The sequence below is a fragment of the Biomphalaria glabrata genome, chromosome 18 (assembly GCF_947242115.1).
Source record: "Biomphalaria glabrata chromosome 18, xgBioGlab47.1, whole genome shotgun sequence".
Classification (NCBI taxonomy): domain Eukaryota; kingdom Metazoa; phylum Mollusca; class Gastropoda; family Planorbidae; genus Biomphalaria; species Biomphalaria glabrata.
The window spans coordinates 2,664,768-2,687,448 of NC_074728.1; the positions used below are offsets into that span (position 1 = coordinate 2,664,768).

Consider the following 22,681-nt stretch of genomic DNA (forward strand, 5'->3'; position numbering starts at 1 on the left):
ACCAACTGTTCTTGAGACTTGATCAAGTCATTTCACTAACTGTTCTTGAGACTTGATCAAGTCATTTCACTTAACTGTTTTTGAAACTAGATCAAGTCATTTCACTAACTGTTTTTGAAACTTGATCAAGTCATTTCACCAACTGTACTTGAGACTTGATTAAGTCATTTCACCAACTGTACTTGAGACTTAACTTGATCAAGTCATTTCACTAACTCAACTCTGCTTCAACTAACTAAACTCTTGATCTCTCAGATGACCTTACTTACCCAACTCATGTTCACTATTTAGACTTTCACTCTCTGTATTCACAAAATTCACCAAAGTACAATAAGGTACAGCACAATGACTTTTTTTGCCTGCGACATTAGCATTTATAAAAATAGACTTTGCAGTGTTTCTTTTTAAATATTATTGTCTAACATGGAGAGAACAGGGGGGAGGTGGTTTGGGCACGACCTGATTGCTGTTGGCAGGTAGCTGAGGTTGCTAGGAGAAGACACGGATGCAGTTTATGGATGTTGATAGGTTTTATGCAGCTTTACAGAGCATATACAGCTTGCAGAGGTTTATAAAAAAATATCTGAAAGCAGTTTGCAAAGCTAGATAGGGAAAGATCTATATGCATCTTGCGTAGATTGATAGGTAAAGATATTAAAGCAGCTTTTGGAGGTTGATAAGGAAATATCTGTATTCAGCTTGCTGATGTTGACAAAGTAAGATCTAAATGCTTTTTTTAAGCTGTGGCCTTGATGTATATCTTCATTATCCTTGTAACAAGTTGTCTTTCTTGTACAATTTAATATCCTAATACAAAATAACTTTTATTCTGGTGTGTGACTTTATTGTTTATATTTGGTGGTCCTTTGTTTCAGGTATATAAATATTGCCGATTTAAGAAATCCTTCCCTGGTGTACCTCACTGTTCTGAACCAACCAGTGCTCTATAAAGAAAGGATTAACACTTATCATATTCAGAACATAGACAAAGGTATGTCACATAGAATGAGTCTTTGAATTCTTTCTTTTCTTCTGTTTCTTTTAAAAGCTTTCTAGTTGTTCAAATTTTTTAATGTATTTTTTTTTATTTTTATGTGTCTGTGTGTTAATGAATCATTAATGGCTGCCTGGTCGGGATGGCTGCCTGGTTGTGCGGTTTGCGCGCTGGACTGTTGTTCGGATTTATCGACGGTCGAGGGTTCAAACCCTGCCTGCTCCCATCCCCCGTCGTCCTGCGTGAGGTTTGGACTAGGAAGTAAACTATCTTCAACTCTGAAGGAACATCCGAAACATGTCAAACATTTTATATGTTTTGTACGTAATATAAGTAAGAAGCTTTTAAAGGCTTTGTTCTTCAAATGTTATGTCTCTGCTCTGTGTAAACAAGGGTTACTTAGTATGTAGATTTACTAAGTAAATGTTAATGTTCCCTGGTATGTAGATTTACTAAGTAGATGTTAAAGTTCCCTGGTATGTACATTTACTAAGTAGATATAAATGTAGTCTGGTATGTACATTAACTTTGTAGATGTCGAGGTTCCCTCAGATGTTTTGTGAAGAAGAAAATCTCGAAACAAAAAGTTCTGTATTACATAAAAGGAAGTTTAAGGAAGTGACATGATAGTGGTAATGTAAGCTAGCTTAGTTATCTTTTCTGGCTCTAGACAAAATGGATGACATTTTCCCCATCATGAGACGTAACCTTGTAGATATTCAAGAAACAGTGTTGTTTATCCATTGAGTTATCGTTGTATGCATTTTGTGTGTAGTGAGAGCTTACAACATTAATGTATACAGCAATTATTCACCATCACACCTGTTCTTTATATTAGCATTCATAAACCTACCATTAAAATCATATTGGATTATTATTTAAAAGGGAAATTATAAATGTCATGTCAATATACTTTTTAAAGTTATATTTGAAACATTTGAAACATTAAACTATTGCTAGAATCATCATTGGAAAATTAAGTTTATGTCTATAAAACTTTTAGATTTAATTTGACCTTTTCTGGAGTTCAGTGCCCAGCATTTTGTTCATGAGCTTATCATCTTATCATATTGAAATGTAGATCCAATGTTTCTTATTTATGTTTTAACATTTATTTTTTAGAAGCAACAAAGGAAATTGATAAAACATGGGTGGAGGTAGATAAAACATGGCCCTCTTTGCAAAGTACCAGCATTACACTCGGCGAATTACAAGAGAAATATAACAGGTACATTTATATTAGGATATTAAGCCTGAATAAATTCCGAACCCAGTCAGCATTACCCATGCCTTCATTGTTTTTTAGACAGCAGTTAGATTAAAAATAAAGCCTTTCATGAAACTTGATTATATAAACTAGCTTCTGACACTCTTGTAACACCATCTACACAGACGGATCCAAAATGGAGGGAAAGGTCGCGTGTGCCTGCTCCTTTCGGAACAGAACAATCTCCCGTAGACTCCCCAATGGCTGCTCCATCTTTACGGCCAAATTGCACGCAATATTGCTTGCACTTATGGCCGTAAAAGCATCAGAAAGGAGGAAATTTATAATCTGCTCCGACTCTAAATCTGCATTGCAAGCTTTGGGGCGGATGAAGACTGACATCCCATTGGTACATAAGAGCCTGAAGCTGTTGGACCAAATAACAGCCGACCGTAGGGATGTCACCTTCATCTGGGTCCCCTCCCATGTTGGCATTGAGGGAAACGAAGCCGCAGACAGAGAAGCAAAGAGAGCCCTAAATCATGCGGTGTCAGGAACCCAAATTCCCTACTCGGACCTGAGACAAAGTATTGCCTCTGCCACCTATCGAGAGTGGCAGAACCGATGGGAGACTGAGACTCACAGTAAACTCAGGCAGATTGTGGCGGATGTCAGGTGGCGGCCCACATCTAAGGGTCTGACAAGGCGTGGTAGCACAACCATGTCCAGACTTAGGATTGGCCACACCTACATCACGCACTCTTTTGTACTGAAGAGAGAGGAGCCCCCACTTTGTGAGTACTGTGACTCTCGCCTCACCGTGGAACATATCCTCGTTGATTGCCCCAGATACCAGGATGTCAGGGCGAAATATTTTAGAGCCACTAATTTAAATACACTATTTGATAATGTCGACCCTGGGAAGGTACTGGGCTTTATTCGGGAAGTGGGGCTATCTACGAAGATCTGATTTATGAATTTGTGAACATGCACTATTTACATTAGATTTTTACCAAATATTTAAATTTTTACTACCTTTACTATTTTAACTGTGAATAGACCTTGATTTTAATGATATGACTGTATAGAATCTGGCCCTTGTTGTTTAGAGAGAGAGTAGTCCTTAAGGGACTGCAGGCATGACATGGCCTAAATTGTGCCGATGTGCCTCAAATCAAAAATCAAATCAAATCAAATCACACTCTTGTAAAAAAATAATGTTGCTTAAAGAGTGAGGTAAAGAACAATATGTTTTTGTGGAAACCTTTTTGTATTTTATGCTAAGTTCAGTCAAAAATATTTGTTTTGCTGGAATGTTTTTTTTGCTGGATGGCTGCCTGGTTGAGTGTTATGTGCTATGTGACAAGGATGTAACAAACACTTCATTTCTGAAGGAGCATCTGAAACTTATAAGACAAACAATCAGTTCTTCCACCCTGTCAGTTTTATTCAAGAATTTTTGAACATATATCATGAAGCTCCATATCCTGGAGCTCAGTAAATTTCATATCTTGGAGCTCTGAAAACTTCATGTCATACATAGATCTATAAAAATTATATGTTTTGGAAGTCATAAAAACTACATATTTTAAAGCTCAGCTAACCTACATCATTCATTATATCAAATCTGTTTATGGAAACATTTCATTAATAACTTTTGACATTCTTAGAAAAAAAAATATCCAACATTAGTATTAAAACTCTTTTCTTGTATGCTGGTTGGATGCTTTTTTTCCATGTAGGTCATTGTTTTCTGATCATTGTATTTTGGTCATAAAAGATTATTGCTTACAACTGTATATGTTTCTGTTTAAATACCGTACTGACCTCTCACAAGTGTATTATTGATTGGTTATTGATCAAGAGAAATTGTGATAGTTGTTAGTAGATTAAAATCTCAAGACTTGTTCCTCAAGGAATATCTTTATTATGCCATTAAAGTTTCATGTATAATGTATAATAATCTGAAGAGCTTAAAAAAAAACTTCAGTTTATTTCACAGCTAAGGTTTTAAAGTTTAATAAACAATATATATTCTTTGAATAAAAATAACACTATACATTAATGAAGCTCTCATGTATATGATCTAAAGATTTTATTTTTTAAAATTGACAATGGATCATTGCATCACATAAGCTTCATATTATCATTATTATTATGTACTGGTCATGTGGACTTCCAACTCAACAGTCAAAGGTTCAAACCCTGCCCATCATCATCCCCGCCAACTTGTGGAATGTTTAGATAGGATCAAATAATCTTCAACTCTGAAGAGCTACTTGCAATATGGGAAACAATAAACAATCTGATTACTTGAAAGTCAAGAGCAGTACAAATGTACTGGCTATTGTACCATTTACTGATCGAATGCTTGAATTTTTTTTAAATCAATTTCTTTGTTGTACTTATTAATCAATCTAGGATCAAACACAAATAAAAGAGTATCATTTAGTTATCTTGACACGTGCTCCACATAGTAACAACCATTTCTTTCCAGGTGCAAGTCTGTGTCTGTTCGTGTCAACAGTGAATGCAAGTTGGTTCACAGCAACTTTTCATTCGTCTGGAAGTCCCACTCAAAGTCTGCTAAGACTAATGTAGATGATTTTAACCGCATGAACTTGGCATCATCGTAAGTATAGGACTATTTTCAACTGCTATTGACATAATTGAGACACTTATTTTCTTATCTTATAAAAAACAAATGTTATTTCAAATAAGAAGATGATTACGTCCTACACATCAGGCATTTAGTCATGCATGTTAACCAATGACTTAAATTCTGCCAAGTCACTGGTTTTCCTGGCTAGCTCAAACAACCCAGTCTCTAATAGCAATAGGGAAGAAGGAGCAAATTTGTCCTAGTATATGAAACGAGGAATGTGCCTTTATCTTTGTGTCTTTCTGAGTATTTTATTAGATATTGTTTTGTATTTGAAGATTATGGTTCAGTGTTTTATGTATAATTGCTACTTTACTTTTGAGTCTTCTATCCTGAAGGCTTTCTAAATGACTAAAGCTCAAAACTTGTTCGTTTGTCTTTAAGGTGCTGTGCTTACTTTTATGATGAACTAATGAGACCAGCTCCAAGTGCAGATCTTTTTTCTTGGGAGAAGGATTACTTATCATCCCCTTACTTGCAGAATCTGGAAGATATTGCCTGGGCAAATCACTCTACAATATCAATAGAATCTATGAAAGATGGTGTGTACTCACTTGGCAGTAGGATCAAGCTCAACATTGTTCTTTTCAACGGCCGCAAGGAACATAGAACTTTGGGTAAGTTTAGTATTACTTCAAGAACCTTTTTTTTTAGTCAATGGTGTTTAAAAAGGAAATAGGTGGTCACAATTTTAAAAAAGTCCACATGCTTATACTTGAGAGTCGGAGAATTAAAGTTCTTGAGTATTAGGTTTTATTTTATAGGGTTCCAGTTTTGTTTCCTCAATAAAAAACAACTTTGGTATTTGGTATATAAAATCATCCTCCATCTTTACAATTCTAGCTTGGTTTAGTTTTAGCAGCATTGATCATGCCCCAGCTGGCTGGGTAACATAAAAGAATGGACCGGCCTCTCTCTTGATATCCTGTTTAGAACAGCTGCGGACCGGGAAAAGGGGAGGGACTTGGTGACGTGAACTGTCACAGCACCGCTACAATGAAAGTCAAGGGACAGATAAAAGATGATATAACACTTTGCTTTATGCTTAAAAAAAAAGGAAACAGAAAAAAATATATGACAAAAAAAAAGAAACTATTTGGAATGCAAGAATGTGCTTACTCCTGAAATGCACCTAGAATGATAAGAAAAAATATCACAATGTTTCCATTTAATTAACAACTTTCCCTTTTATAATTAAAAAAAATATTGATAAAGGGAAAACATAATATAGTATGTTTACAATGACTTAATTACTGGTCCTGGTATGAAGTTCATAGTTCTAGATAAGACACATCTACCTTGATGTACTTGAAGACACATCTACCTTGATGTACTTGAAGACACATCTACCTTGATGTACTTGAAGACACATCTACCTTGATGTACTTGAAGACACATCTACCTTAATGTACTTGAAGACACATCTACCTTGATGTACTTGAAGACACATCTACCTTGATGTACTTGAAGACACATCTACCTTGATGTACTTGAAGACTTATCTACCTTGATGTACTTGAAGACACATCTTCCTTGATGTACTTGAAGACACATCTACCTTGATGTACTTGAAGACACATCTACCTTGATGTACTTGAAGACACATCTACCTTGATGTACTTGAAGACACATCTACCTTGATGTACTTGAAGACACATCTACCTTGATGTACTTGAAGACACATCTACCTTGATGTACTTGAAGACACATCTACCTTGATGTACTTGAAGACACATCTACCTTGATGTACTTGAAGACACATCTACCTTGATGTACTTGAAGACACATCTACCTTGATGTACTTGAAGACAGTAGTGGAGTACCAACTTTCCATCCTAGGCATAAGAAGCTTGATAGACATTGTTTTAGAAATGAATTTTGAGCTTCCTATCCAATAATCTATTTGTTTTGAAGTCCAATACCTCGACACTCACAGAACATAAATAATTTTTTAAGGAAACTTTAAAAATAGAATTTCAATATTAAAAGCTTGAGACTGTTTAATTTCTAGATTCATTTTTATTTTCCATGATGGATTAATATTTAAAATATTATTAAGCTATAAAATTAAGTTAACCCTAATCTGATTGATTATAACAGTTAGTGAAATTCTATGCCTTACATGACCCTGTTTGTAAATGTGGCTCTTATTGTTAATATTTACCTGACATAGTTTAGAAGGGCAATCCATATTCACCCAAACTACTGAAATAAAATATTAGATGCACTGTATTTTAAAAACCTATAAAATAGAAAAAATGATTCATTGAATAGAACTTTAAAAACCTGTAAAACAAAAAAGCTAACTCCAAAGTAGGTCAGTTTTTTACAATGACTGGTTAAAACAAGAAAATCATTAAAAATATAAAAAGCAAACAACAATACTTCTTTTAAACAACTTATAGAGCATTTGTTTTTCTCTTTAGAACTAATGAATTTCAGATTTTTTTTTCCTCACCCCATTGCCACCTTTTCCGGCTGAGAAAGAATCCTGGTTAAGTGAATAAGCCCCTATACACTTTATAATATTCCAATGACAGGTCTGTAGATCTAGACTTAAAAGATAATGCACACAATTTTCCTGAACATTAATTTATTAAACTCTTCTTCAAGGAATGTGGAAATACCCAAAGATGTATGGTCCATCCAAGATAAATATTTTCTTTTTCTCTAGCCAAATTTAAATTTATAAAATTAAGACAGTCAAAGTAAAGTTTTACCAGGTGGCCAACAAGCTAGTAATTCTTTTCTAAGCAATTTACATAAACTATCCAATTTCTAGGAAAATTATTATTGCCATTTTTGAGATCTGTGTCCAAGTTCTTTCCACTCATAAGTTTCCACAAAGTTACAAGTTGAATAGAGGTATTGTAATAAAAGCCTCTATTGTGATTCACTTCAAATGTACATATCCCCACAAATAAATAAATAAGACAAGTCATAAAAAGTCTCTTTAAAGAAAGATCACTTTAGTTTCTTAAACCTAATCTCCAACGACAAAACTCTTTCCCACCAAAACCTGCCTTTGCTCTACATCCAAGCCTCTACTCCATCATACTCCCGTTTTCAAGCAAATATAATGAGATAAACATATTATAATCTCTTTAAAAATACCTTCGATGAAGTCCAGTAGGGAATACCAACATTGAGAAATGATGTTTGAAAATATTTTTTAAAAAATCCTGATCTCATTTCTAATTTTACAGGAGGAGATAAAATCGAAGTCTGGTTGGTGAGTAAGGACCTGAAAGCCGCCATCGCTGCTGATGTCACTGACAACTCGGATGGCACATACACAGCTGTGACCTTGCTGCCGTGGAGCGGAAGTGTCAAGGTCAATGCGGCTATTGCTCATCATAGAGAACTATTCAGAACGATGTGTTATATACAGGTAGAGGAAGTGCTTCTCAAGTCTTCTTCGTTTTCCTTCAAAATTTAAAATTATTACTTCCTAGCTTTAGTCCTGGGTTCGAATCCTGGTGAAGACTGGGATTTTTTTATTTCAGGATCTTTAGGCGCCTCTGAGTCCACCCAGCTCTAGTGGGTACCAGACATTAGTTGGGGAAAGTAAAGGCGGTTGGTTCTTGTGCTGGCCACATGACACACTTTTTAACCATCGGCCACAGAAACAGATGACCTTTACATCATCTGCATATACTTTTTTTTACTTCCTAGCTCAGGCCTTCCATAGGGATGGCAGCGAGCAGGGTTTAAACTCTGAGGCACCATAAGGACAGTATGGTGTGCATACCACATGAATATTAAAGTAAAGTAGTAAAGTGCTCCATTCAGGCCTTGTGATCTAGAGGGCAAGTGATTTATAGCTCATTTGTTTCTATGCCTCTTGTCAGTTTACCATGGTGTCATGTGACCAGTTGGGTGAACTTAGCGGCATCCTAAAAATCCAGAATAAAAAAATCCTAGTCTTTACTGAGCTTTAAACCTGTGACCCTTCAGTTCAGAAGCCAAGCACTTGTACTACTCAGCCACCACAGCACATGACTAAGAAGCTGTCTCAACTAGTTTACTTAGTTCTTTTACAGCTGTTACTGGAAGTCATCCAGTGCTACGCTGTGTGAAAAACTCATCAGTTTGAATAAAACAAACATAGACTGCTTGGCTACATATCAAGGGGAGTTAAGTTAGTAAACTTGAGCTGAGATGTATACTTCACGGAAACCTTCTCCCAGAAACCCCACTGGTTCACATAAGAGATTAGACCATATCACACTTAGCATAATACAAGCATAAAAGGGTGTGCTTTACAAAAGTAATTAAAAAAAAACAACTAAATGTTTCCAATACCCCAAAACAAAGATTAATGTGATTGAACAGGGAAAAAGATTGTTATTAAGACAAAGATGGCAATGATTAAGGAGTATTGTGAGCAGAAATATAAGAACATGTTTTTTTTTTTTTTAATCAACAGCGTGTGTTCAAGACGACACATTCCTTTGTTGGAAACTTTATATCTGGGACTGCTTCTGAGGCCACCCCTTGCTCCCCATTCCCAAGCCTTCCTGAGTATTCCCAGGATGAGATGTGTAACTTTACTGCCATTAATGGTTTTCCTTGGTTCTGTGGACGTCCTGTGAAAAGGGATTATCTCAATGTAAGTAAACCCAATCAAGTGAATGATATTCTACATTTTGTCCATTGATACCAATAAAGGCAACTGGTGTCTATGGGGATTATGTGTCCCACTTCAGATTGGCTGGTTTGGCTTATCTATTGATGCTATGATTAATGATAAAAGAAGAGGTGGATTTCTTTTTGCATGTTTGTGTTGCTTTTAAACTCAACATATCTTAAGTTCAGTTATCTATCTTGCTGTGTACGATATATTTTGTCCATAATTTACCATAATTTTTTTAATAGTTAACTTTTTCATAAATGAAATCAAATCTGAACAAACAAAAGTAGTCTCCCTGATAGGAATATTTAAAATTCCGAAGTTAAATTTAAGCTTGTAGTCCTTCCAGCATTTTTATTTTCATATATTTTGTTGTATTAATGTATTACATTATTATGTGATAATAGAAAGAAATTGGTTAATTGCTTAGTTATCAATATTTTTTTAAAGATGTTTTCTGAGATTTATAATCATGAATTGTTTGAGGAGGGTAAAGGAAATGTTAACATGAACTATAGGTCTTGTCTAGTTGAACATTAATGCATTTATGGAGACCAACATTGGATTATTCCGCACTCACAAAGTATCTAATAGAGAATAGGTTCATATTTAACAAGTAAATGTCTTACATGAAATATATTCATATTTATCCAGTAAATGTCTAACTTAAAATATGTTCATATTTATCCTGTAAACGTCTAACTTAAAATATATTCATACTTATCCAGTAAATTTCTAACATGAAATATGTTCATATTTATCCAGTAAATGTCTAGCTTAAATTTTTGTTATATTTATTCTACTTTTCAGTGTTCACATTTTGTCTCTGTGACAAAATTAAATTTGCCTAGCTATCTCCCCCTGACAGAAGCTGAGGAGAAGTTGCTGAACATGACAGAAACGTGAGCTGTAGTTGTAGACTTAACTTATGTTTGTTTCTTAGACATTATTAGTGAAATTCCCATGATGCACTTGAGAGCAGACAAGAACCTTCTGTGACAAAAGTTTAGCTTTATTTGCTTTTTTTTTTTTCTGTAGTTTTATTTTCCTTATTCAACCAAAGCAAGTGTTCAGGAGGTCTCAGATCAGAGATCTACTAGATCTAAGCCCAAAACAGATTTGTAAGTTAATTTTAATTGCAGGATTTTAATTAGGTTAAAAAAAAACATCAGAAAACTAGAATTCCTACAAGAATATAAAAATATATATATATGTAAAATATGACACTTTTATATCAACAAAAGAGCATAAAGGAAGGGTCAAGGATTTCAGATGTCATACACAACATAAGCAGAAAGTAGGGTGAAAATGCAACAGTGCCTGGTGATTATATATGCCCAACCTGCAATTGCAGCTGTGTATCAATGATTGTCCTCTTTAGTCACACAAGAAGTTGCAAAGGGAAAAGATCGTCTCTCGAGACGTAAAATGCCACAGATATCAACAAATATCAAAGCATTAGGGCTCTTTAAAAGAAATTTTTACAAAACATAAAACTAAAATGTTATTTAACCTTGGCTAGGCCAATAACAGAATATGCCTCCTCTGTTTGGGACCCCTCAACTCAAGAAAACATAAAGAAATTATAACAAAATAGAGCAGTGAGATACATAACAAACAAATATTCACATTTGATTAGAGTAACACCTTTAGTAAAATCACTAAATTTAGAAAGCCTTCAGGATAGAAGACTTCAAAGTAAATTAGCATAAAACACTGAACCATAATCTTCAAATACAAAAACAAAACTTGATAAAATACTTAAAAAGACACAAAGATGACAAATTTGTACAAATACTCCTTGGTCTGTAATGCTATTAGAGCTTGGAATAATTTGCCTAAATCTGCCTGGAAAACCAATGACTTGGCAGAGTTTAAGTCATTGATTAACATGCTGATTAGATTAACAATCATAGGACATTAAATTTTTTTTTTTAAAAGTAATTTCTGTATAATATAAGATAGGATAAGTTAAGAACAATGAATATATTTGAACAAATTATCAATGGTGAGAAATAGATGATTTCTGTGCATACATCAAATATTAATTTAATTATTTTATCCCACTATGAATAAGTATGGAAGAAATATACAACTTTCAGTGTCTGGAGACATTGTCAAATCTGTAATTGTTCTAAAATTGTGATGACACATGCTGACCCTAATTGTCAGGAAAAAAACCCTGAAGCCTCTCAGCTCTAATGCAAAGAGTAGCAGATCATATCATGAAGGCCTACTCATAAAACCCTACTGCAACAGAAATATATGTCATAAATTTTGCTTTTGCAATTTTTAGTCTTGATTGCTATTTTTCAATTAGTTTTTTTTTTTTTTTCATAATGAGTTTTGTTTTTATTCAGATGTTGTGCATATATATATATATATATATATATATATATATATATATATATATATATATATATATATATATATATATATATATATATAGCAACTCTTGAAAACTGTTTGGGAAATACTTAAAATTTCTCTAAGAAGGACTTTTCTCCAGGCCTTTGGTCCATTTTAATATAATTATCTTCTCCAGTTAGTTTAAAAGAAAGTTATCCAATTTACTTAGTACATTGTTAGTTTCTTATATCTGTCAAAAAAGACTACAGGTCACATACAAATTATTTGTTTGTGTTATCAAATTTGTTAGTAGTCATATTTTAAAAAATTAGCTATAATTGGCTAGGTAATAAATGTGTTCATTTTGTAGCGTCTGAAAAATGTTCACTATAGTACTCATATTTTCTTATCATCTATTTGGTTGTTGATGTTGTACCAATATTCATAACCCCACTGACGATTACAAGTTACATAAATATTTTGAACATAATAGTGTATTTATTCCAAACCAAGACCACGTAGAGACATTATTGAATATAATAAACTTAGGGGAGGCAACTCAACAAGACAGATGTTTATTCACAGGACATCACAATCACAGAACGTATAACTTGTTCATCAGCTCCACACTTGGGCAAAACTTTGTTGTTTTCTTTGAGCATTCATCTCCAGTCATGGTCCTAAGAGTGCACAACATTTTGAAAACATTTTTACTTGCTTGTGTTCATCACCAGCTTGTCAAAACTACTGTATACATTTACTTCACATATGAAGGGACATTTAAAAAAAAATGTTTGATATTTGATCTTTAGGGATGATGATGTAAATGTGACTTACAGTTAACGAGGGTGTCATGTGGCCAGCACAATGACCAACTGCCTTTACCTTTCTCCAACTAATGTCAGGCACCCATTAGAGCTGGGTGGACTCAATAGGTGCCCTACAAATCCTGAAATTAAAAATCACAGTCTTCACCAGGATTCAAACCCAGGACCCCCATTTCGGAAGGCAATGATTTTACCATTCATTCACTATGCTTCGTGAATTTTACATAAGCTTGTAAATATTTCTTGTCTTGTAGAAGCCAACTTAGGCTAAAAATTAGGCTAGAGCTATATTCTAAAATTACTTCATAACTTAAAGGACATTTGCATACATTTGCAAATATTACTTTTCTTGTAAAAGCCAACTGATTTTATTTTGTTAACGAAAGAGTAATAATTATCTTGTCCTATTTTTTTTTCACAGACAGAGGCCATTTCTTATACCTAACAATATAACAATCAAGGTTGTACCAGGTAAATGTCTTAAATTTAAAACTAATTTACTTACTTACTCTTTTTGACTCCCAGTGGAGCATAGGGCTGAAAGAAGTACTTCTTCATCAGACTCACACAACCTCAGACAAAGTCTCAACATAGTATCAAAATTCATTTTAATTTCTAGTCTCTTAACCTCAAAGTAAAACCAGCTCATCTAGTTTTCTATTGTTTGTATTTATATGTGTTGTATGATAGCACCAGAAATTAATGTTGGTCGGTAATTTTGTTTACCTGATATAAAGGAAATTGTTTTTTTTTCAAAAACTAGTGTAAATCACATCATTATAAATAAATGTTATGAGTTCTGTATGGGATTATTTGACCTCACTGCTAAGTTCTCAAATTGGTGACATTTTACATCTCAAGAGTTAATCTTTTTCTTTTTTTTTGCCATTTCTTCTGTGTCTAAAGAGGCCAATCACAGGTTAAGCATTTATAATTGCCATACACTGGTGTTTTTTCTTTCATTTTTCCTGATTCTGGGGTGTCCACCACTTGTGATCCAGCACCTGTGATCCAGCACCTGTGATCCACCACTTGTGATCCAGCACCTCCTCCTTTAACCTTGCCTCCATGCACCTTTTTTCTCCCAATAATTGATGCCATTCTTAAAGAGCTTCATGTCAATCTTACATTCTTAAGGAAGGTTGACCTAGAGCTCTCTTGATTAACCAATTATCAATCATATTCTGTTGACTCTTTGATTTCACTTTTGATTTTCTTGCCTAGAGTTCAGTTGCGTCTTGGAATTAAATGCTAACATAAGTCTCATTGATCTTTTGGCTTTACACATTAATAAATGTCTACAAATTACAACTTATTGGCTTTTTGCTTTGTTTTCTAGTGTTTCTGTCATTATGTTTTTAATTGACTTTAAATCTTCATAAATGGTTTTGTTTAAATGTATCAATTTTATAGGAATTAAATGGCACTGATCAATTGTTCTTATAATATATCTATCTAAAAATGTGTCCGAAGAAAATCTAGAAATATGGCTATGAAGCTTGTCACCATCCTTAACATTTAAGAATGATGGTGTGGTCCTGATATTGACCAATCACTTTTACTCTTTCAAACTTTGAGTTAAAATTAGGTCTCAGAACATCATAATTGAATATCAGCTGGGCTCAGAATCTTACCTTATAAAATACAGATGTTTCTTTAAAAAAGTAGATAATTATGTTCTACGCATATCCATGTATTAATTTAGTCCTGCATATCAATAAGAGACATACATTTTTAAAGACATTGGTTTTCCTCATCTCATGCTCTATTGACATTAAGGAAGAAGGAGCACTTGTATGAATTTATTTTAGCATTTGGAATAAGAAATGTGCCTTTATCTTTGTGTCTTTTTGAGTATTTTATTAGTTTTTGTTTTTGTATTTGTAAGTTAGGGTTCAGTGCTTGATGTATTATTGTTATCTTAAGTTTTTTGTCTTCTGTCCTGAAGTGTCTCTGAATTGATTGATTGTGATATTGGTGTCTTACTCTTGATCAAATGTGAATATTCATTTGCCATCATTCAGCTCCACTCACTTTACAACTATTGCACTTGATTTGATAGATTATTTCACTTTTGATAGATTGTTTCACTTTTGATAGATTGTTTCACTTTTGATGGATTTTTTCACTTTTGATGGAAAGTATGCAAACAACTGTAACATATATTGAGCTGCTCAGATAAGAAAGTCACTGTGCCTAGGCAGAAGAGATAGGTAAACATCACAGATTGGGGTGTACATTGGATGTATTGATTAAATAGCTTATATTGTATGCATTAAGAATAATGAAAAGTATCTTATATTGGTTTTTATTTCAATGTGCAATATTAATATTATATTATACTTCTGCCATCTAAACGCTTCCAGCAGACGCCTCTAATGCAGCTAAAGTATTGCCTCCACCTCAAGAGAAATGTAATCAACGAAGTTTGGCCATGACGTTTGAGGAAAGAAATTCTGATGGATTTTTTTACAAAGGAAAGTGGAGGCCATTGAATTGTGAACTGCCTAATGTTGATTTAGAATTTCTTTTAAAATGTTTATCAAATACTATGGTTAGTAATGATTTTTTACTTCCTCTGATATGTAAGTACTAAAGTGAAACTTAATGCTGAGACAATGAAAGATGCATGAATGTCACATATATAAAAAGTAGCACTAGGTATCAATAAAGGTAGCACTAGGTATCAATAAAGGTAGCACTAGGTATCAATAAAGGTAGCACTAGGTATCAGTAAAGGTGGTACTAGGTATAAAATTTTTAATGGTGAAATAAATGACAGGAAACAATGAATATTCCTGACCAAAGCAAAGACAATCTTAATTCATGTAGAATTTCCTCTAATCATTAAATCAGTGACAGTATAATCAGAATATAGACAAATTAAAAAAAAAATCATTAGAAAATAATAGTTCCAATTTGAATTAAGGAAATAATAATAAGTGCATCATAAACACTTCAAATCAATAAGAAAATAAATATACATAGTTATCTGTATGTTTATCCAGACAAAACAAATAATTTCTTGAAAAAAAAAAGTTCCCCCTTTCAGACCTTTCGATCTATAGCTCAGATGATGTTAAGGTAATTTGTATCTCTAGCCAACTGTTAAAGAGCAGGGTGTCATGTGGCCAGCACAGTGACCAACCTCCTTTACTTTCCCCAACAGAAGTCAGAGTTAGGTGGACTCAGAGGCATTTTAAAAATCCCGAAATTTAAAATCCCAGTTTTCATCGAGATTTGAACCCAGGATGCATGTGCTGAAGTCAATCACTTAACCACTCAGCTTGTAAGATAGGTAAAAAGCTTTTCAGTTAAGTTTCTACTTTAAAATTCTTTTGTCTTTCAACTCTGTGGGAATATAGTTAAGCTGTGACCAGCAGTATAAAACAAAAGCAATGGATTGAGTCCAGTATTGTGTTGGTGAACCTGAAAACATATACAATTAATTTTTTGACCTTTTGAAAATGTAAGTTATAAGAAAAATCACAATTTCTTTTACTGGTTACAAGTAATAAGTTGTTATGTTCATTAGCCTTTGATTTATTTTATATATATATATGAATTGTCTTTCTGAAGATTAAGAATGACTGTATTGTTTCATGTGACAAGGAAACCCAATTGTGACCTACTTTGCCACTTTTGATGTAGACAAAGCTGTGGTATGCTGATGGTCTATTTTAGTTTTATTTTTTGTCGACTGCATCTCTCTTCAGTAAGGGCTTTTTTTTTTTGAGGTCTCAATTGTGTTTTGCAGGACCATCATGAAAAATCTCCATCTGTATCTTCAGGGGCTATCTCCTGCCAGCTGCTTTCTTCTATGCCAGTTAGAGTAGTGCATTAGTTGATCTTCAGTTTGGTTCTTCTATTAGGGCCTCATCTGTTAAGCTCCAGAAATAACCCATTGGTAAACAAAAAAAACTTAGAACTGAACTTAAAAAGTCCTAAAAAAAAATCTGTACTAGTGAGTTGTTCTATTAAGGTGATGGTGTTATAATAAGAAAAATGATTCTAGTGGTAAGCTAATTTGAGGATCCTATGCTAGTAAATTCAGTTCTTACAATACATGTTTACTTTATATTGGAGCAACATCTTTTAAAGATTGGATTGTGCATTGTGTTTAAGGTAATTAATAACTAAGTTGGGGGCCGTAGTGGCCGAGTGGTTAAACGCTCGGCTTCTGAACCTAGGGTCCTGGGCTTGAATCTAGGTTAAGACTGGGATTTTGAATTTTGGGATTTTTAGGGTGCCCTTTAGTCCCCCCAACTCTAATGGGTACCTGACTTAAGTTGGGGAAAGTAAAGACGGTTGGTCATTGTGCTGGCCACATAACACCCTGTTTGTTAACCGTTAGCCATAGAAACCTTAACATCATCTGCCCCATAGATCACAAGATCTGAAAAGGGAAACTTTACTTTTTGTTTTACTAATATTTAAGTTATCATTTTATCCTAGAAGTCCAGAGTAATTTTTTATAACCTGCTTCACATTCAAATGGGAAAAGACAATGTGTCAGTCATCATTACATCATATTCTCTCAATGTCTCTCTTTCATCTCTTATTAAACAAACTCAATCCTATCTCTTAATATATCAATTTAAGATCAACGTACATCATTATCAGAAAAGTAATTGATAAATTATTATGTGCTTACTGTAAATAAAGCTTATCCTTAATAAATATTATTTTCCTTGTTGCAGATGATACTTGTAGGGGACTCCAATGGTAGAGCACAGTACACCAACATCATCAAAATGGTACCTTGTGTTGAAAAAATTAAAATGACATCGGTATGTTGTTTTTTTTGTTTAATAATAACCCAGTTGTTAAATTATTGTTACTTTATAATTTGGGTGATTGCCTTGTTGTGTGGTATGTGCAGTACACTGTTGTCTCTATGGCCTTGGGTTTGAACCCTGCCCACTACCATCCTGAGGTTTGGGCTAGGATGTCATAATTTTGATTATGAAGGGTCATCCGCAAGTCGAAACAAAAACAATAACTTTCTAAACACTTTCTTCCTAAAATTTAGTCATTTCCATAATTAGGAAACAGATTGCTCGTTTTTTTTTACTTGGTCTTTGTTAAGGGGTCATCAGCAGGATTGTGCCGGGTTGGAACAATAGATACTGCCATTGTCTCCTGACCTACAGTAGGTCTAGGCTAGGATTTAATATGTTCATTTCTACAAAACGAGCAAAGAGATTTTTTTTTTACACAATGCTTAAATCAACTCACTCTGTCTGTCTGGTCAAAAGTTTGAACATGAGTTTTCTCCCACTTCCTATTCTTGGATAAAGTTGAAACTTTGTGCAATTATTTGTTGTACCTAACAAAAACTGAATCAATTAAAACGATTAATCAATTAATTCATTAATTCTTACTAATTAATTATTTTGTTTGTTATAAAAATTAATGGAATAATTAATAATTAATGAGAGATGTGGGTGCATACATGGATTTATCCGCCATTTTATATTTTGTAACATTTTTAAACTCATTTCCCAAACTCTGATCAAGTTGGAAAATTATCATAATTATTCATAATCAACCACAATATACAAATCAATAGAAAAAAAATAATTTCCAATGAAATAATCAATTAGCAGTAATTAATTAATTTTGTTTCAGAAAGCAGGAAGGGAGATAAAACCCAGCCATCTTGAAATTAATGATATTTAACTACAAAAGTATAGGACACAGCATTGTTAAACACAGAAACTGATCTCTTGGACCTATGTCCTAAAATCTTTTTTGAAGATGAACATTCTAAATTTACATTGTAAGAACTGAAACAATGTGACATAACAATCTTGTAACACTGGGATTTATACTTGGGCCTAAGGCTATTTCAGATTGGGAACTGTTTGGCCAAATAACATCTTATTCTCCCTTAAGCCAGCCAAATAAGAATCTGCTTTTGTGAACCATTATATAAAATGTTATCCACATAATAATCCTTCAAGCCTTTACCTTATAATTTGTCTTTTCCGTAGGTTGCTTGGCATGCCCCACTAAGGTGTGAAAACAATACATTCAACATATCCATTCAGTTCTATCCTCACAAATTACCTTTTTATGGATCAAAGGTAAGCAAAATTTGCATTATTAAGATCAAGCAATGATTTTTGTCCACATTGAAGAAGTACTAACAAAAACTGACAATACATAAATGTTTTGAATCATGTTCAGGTCAGACACTTGTATGATTAATCTATAGCCAGCTGGATTATTAATGTTTTAATGACGTATAGGAAATCAACATCCTGACTATCTAGTAATAGTTTAAACACTTTAAGATTGCTAAGGGTAAAACAAAATACAGTGCTGTAAAAAAAACAACATTTGCTTGTAAATTGTGCATGTTCTGATCAATGTGATGTACCCTCGGAAATAATGAAGCAGTCATATCTTCCATTTTAATGTTTCTTGAGCTTAGGAAAGGATTGAATTAAGATACACACATAGTATTATTTTTTATGTGTACTCTGCCATAGTTGGCTAATGTATCATACAATAAATAATGAAATTTGTGTATATCCCAAATTTAGTTAAATGTGAGAAGGGATATATTGAATAATTATAAATTTCAATGGTCAGTCATTAGTATGATAAAATGAAGCATTTCAAACTTAAACTCGAGTACACAAGTTTCAAGTAAACTATTGTGGATGGCTGCCTGGTCGTGCTGTTTGTGCGCTGGACTGTCATTTGGATTTATCAATGGTCCCGAGTTCAAACCCTGCCTGCTCCCATCCCCCGTAGTGCTGCCGGAGGTTTGGACTAGGAAGTAAACTATCTTCAACTCTGAAGGAACATCCGAAACATGTAAAACAAAACAAACAACTTGTTTTCCTAGCTTGTTGATCAAACTCACTGGTTTCATAAGCTATTCATGTAGATTATTGTTCCTTAAAAGTAAAACATGTTATTTGTTAAATTTGCTGGATTAGCGCAAACTTTTTGGTCGTATATTAATTTTAGTCTGTCATGCATTTTTAAGTCTTAGGTTTAAAAAATCTGAGAACTTACAAATGAAATATTAATAGATTAGTGTTGATTTGTGTAATTATAGCAAATCTTATGAGTGCTTTTAGATTGTTATTTTTTATTCTAATTTTAATTCAGGGGTCTATTTTATGTAGGCTTGTCTCTTGTTGTTCTTGTGTTTCTTGACTTGGCTCACTAAGAGTTTCACTTATATGAACAAATATTACTTGATTCTTAAATTCTTCAACAACTAAGAACAATTATACTTAATACACATCCACTCCAACTCCAGATCTCCAAGAATATAACAATGACATTTTAATATCCAGTATAGCTCAAATAATGCACAATAAATATTAATATTACTAAACAAACACCAGTCCAGGAAGTAAACGTCCAAACTTCTTGGACCGGGAGCAAGACCTCACTAACTAACACACTCTCTCGCACATTCAACGAAGACTAAATCATTCAGTCCATAACACGTGCAACACTTTGCATTCATAACAAGGGGATATAACAATCATACCAAAATATTAAAGTAACATTCTCGCCATAACTCTCCCTGACAATGATGTAAATTTTAATATTTACTGGAGATTTACTAACATAATTCAACTTATTTGATCAAACTTTATTTATCCACAAAAGTTTTAATGTGTTTTATTTGTTTTTATTTATAGGAAGAGTCGTTAAAAAATGAAGTTCTCTATTCTGAAGTAACCATATTGGATTCTATTCCTAATGTTGGGAAGTACATCGTCTATATCCACAACTTCCTGCACATGGTACCTTTCCATTTATCACTATCCGAACATCACCTCAAACTTGTCCGACAAGCTGTGAAGCGGGTCTTAGCCAGAAACCCTCAGGTGATTATAGTGTACCAATCGGCTCACAGCGCCTACGACAGGACTCCAATGAACAAACATAAGATGGGCGTTTTTCTTCTGGAAATGCAAAAAAGTCTACTCAAAGATCTTGGGGAGAGAGTTATGTTTGTGAATACCTGGCCAATGACTGTGGCTATGGCCAACAGTGAAGGACATCCACAGTTTTCAGAAATGTTCACAGATTTGTATTTTGGCTCAGTGTGCCAACGCGTCTGAATTAATTCTCACAAGAGAGAACAAATGGAAGGATTGGTTGACTTATTGCTCAGCTTGTAGTGCCTTAACAAATCTTAGGAATAAAATATGTATCTCAATGTAATGGCAGCTACAGTCTCATGAGCAGAAGAATCCAAAGATTCAAAGTGTAAGGACCATTTAGTTCCTAACATGGCTTTGTTTCTTTAAGGGAGTTATACAGATCTGCTCTGGTTTTGTTTCTTCAAGTTTTTTTTATATCGGCTAGCCATATAGATGTGGTTACATTATACCCAAGAAATGGTAACTGGATTTCAAAAGAGAACAGTATTTGAAGTATTGGCTATTCAATAACGGACATTGGAGTTCTGTAATAGAACTTCATAAATAGATTTGTTACCTTTGCCTTTTAATATCGCTGTATTTAATAAGGTACCATGTTAACCAATGACTTAAATTCTGCCAAGTCACTGGTTTTCCTGGCTAGCTCGGGCAACCCATTCCATGCTCTAATAGCACTAGGGAAGAAGGAGCTTTTGTAAAAATTTGTCCTAGCATATGGAGTGAGGAATCTGACTTTATCTTTGTGTCTGAGTATTTATTAAATTTAGTTTTTGTATTTGAATATTATGGTTTAGTTTTATGTATAATTGCTACTTTACTTTTAAGTCTTCTATCCTAAAGGCTTTCTAGGTGTTACTTAAGTCAAATGTGAATATTCGTTTGTAATGAATCTCACTGCTCTATTTTGTGTCTGTTCCAGTTTCTTAATGTTTTCTTGAGTTGAGTCCCAAACAGAGGATGCATATTCTATTATTGGCCTAACCAAGGTTAAATAACATTTTAGTTTTATGTTCTTATTTGATTTATAGAAATTTCCTTTAATAAACCATAATGCTTTGTTTGATTTTTGATAGCTTCATCAATATGTGGATTCCATGACAGAACTGGTGACATGAATTAGTCCTACGTTTGTGACCAGAATGTAACATTGCATGCTGACAAATAACTAGTCTTCTATGGTTGTGATAAATGATACCATGAGACAAGGGAGGTAATACAAACTCCTAGGTCAGTAATATTGGCATCTGTTGCCTTTCCATCACAGTTTTAGCTAGATGAGACAATTGTCTTTGGGCTGTGAGGTGTGTACACTTGTGTAACATTGAGGCAACACCCTCACTGGAAAATGTTTAGCTGCCAGACACAGCTCCTAAATACCCCCCCCCCCCCAAAGAGCAAGTAAAAAATATTATTTTATTAATAAAAAGTTGAAAAGTTATTTCTACTTCACTGGCATATATATATGTGTCATCTTAATATTATTATACTTACTTTGTAACGATTGAAAACAATAATTGTTATTTTAGCCATTATGTTTTTGTTGTTTTTTGTTTTTGTACATGACTTCTTTTAAAGTTGTTGAATGAAATATCAACTGTAGTAATAAACTACATTTTCACTAAATTAGTTTTATATCAGTTCTTTCAATCCTCCTAACTGTAATCCAACATGTTTGCATCTATCCATTCAGGAGATGAAAATAGTTGTTTGGTCATCTTTAATTGGTTGGGCTGTTAGATTGTCAAAGGGGAACAACGCGCAGTAAACATAATATTATTAGGATTTTAAATTAATTCCCCTTGCCTGTCAAACTAGATTTAATTATTAGATTTGTATTGACACAAAAGCTGGGTTTTAACCTATACTATAGTTTAGGGCATTCAGTTACTAGCCCCACGTTACTTGCAGTAAAGATTACGATTACTAAGAAAACTATCCTAGTTTAATGTTAGCGAAAAGGCCTTGGCTATGTTTTATCACGCTCATATCTGCAATATTTTAAGTTTCAATATCACTGCCTGGAATAGCAATCTGAGCATTAAAAATAAAAATAAACTCTATAGAATCCTAAATGCTGCTGGTAAAGT

At 33.6% G+C, this 22,681-nt stretch overlaps 1 protein-coding gene across 5 annotated transcripts in view; it reads left to right on the top strand.

Annotated features, from left to right (window-relative positions):
• Positions 1–22,634, top strand: part of LOC106063264 (NXPE family member 3-like) — a 62,049-nt gene extending 39,415 nt beyond the window's left edge. For 3 of the 5 annotated variants that reach the window (XM_056016864.1, XM_056016865.1, XM_056016863.1), the window contains 12 exons: positions 876–991; positions 2,117–2,222; positions 4,699–4,833; positions 5,248–5,480; positions 8,070–8,254; positions 9,293–9,475; positions 10,307–10,398; positions 13,094–13,143; positions 15,039–15,226; positions 17,373–17,462; positions 18,669–18,761; positions 20,346–22,631. In XM_056016864.1, the coding sequence (XP_055872839.1) occupies positions 876–991; positions 2,117–2,222; positions 4,699–4,833; positions 5,248–5,480; positions 8,070–8,254; positions 9,293–9,475; positions 10,307–10,398; positions 13,094–13,143; positions 15,039–15,226; positions 17,373–17,462; positions 18,669–18,761; positions 20,346–20,771 (1,897 nt within the window). In that variant the 3' untranslated portion in view covers positions 20,772–22,631. Of the gene's footprint in view, positions 1–875; positions 992–2,116; positions 2,223–4,698; positions 4,834–5,247; positions 5,481–8,069; positions 8,255–9,292; positions 9,476–10,306; positions 10,399–13,093; positions 13,144–15,038; positions 15,227–17,372; positions 17,463–18,668; positions 18,762–20,345 lie in introns of all 5 variants that reach the window. The other 2 variants (XM_056016862.1, XM_056016861.1) reach the window with 2 other exon arrangements.
• The last annotated feature ends 47 nt before the right edge of the window (positions 22,635–22,681 follow it).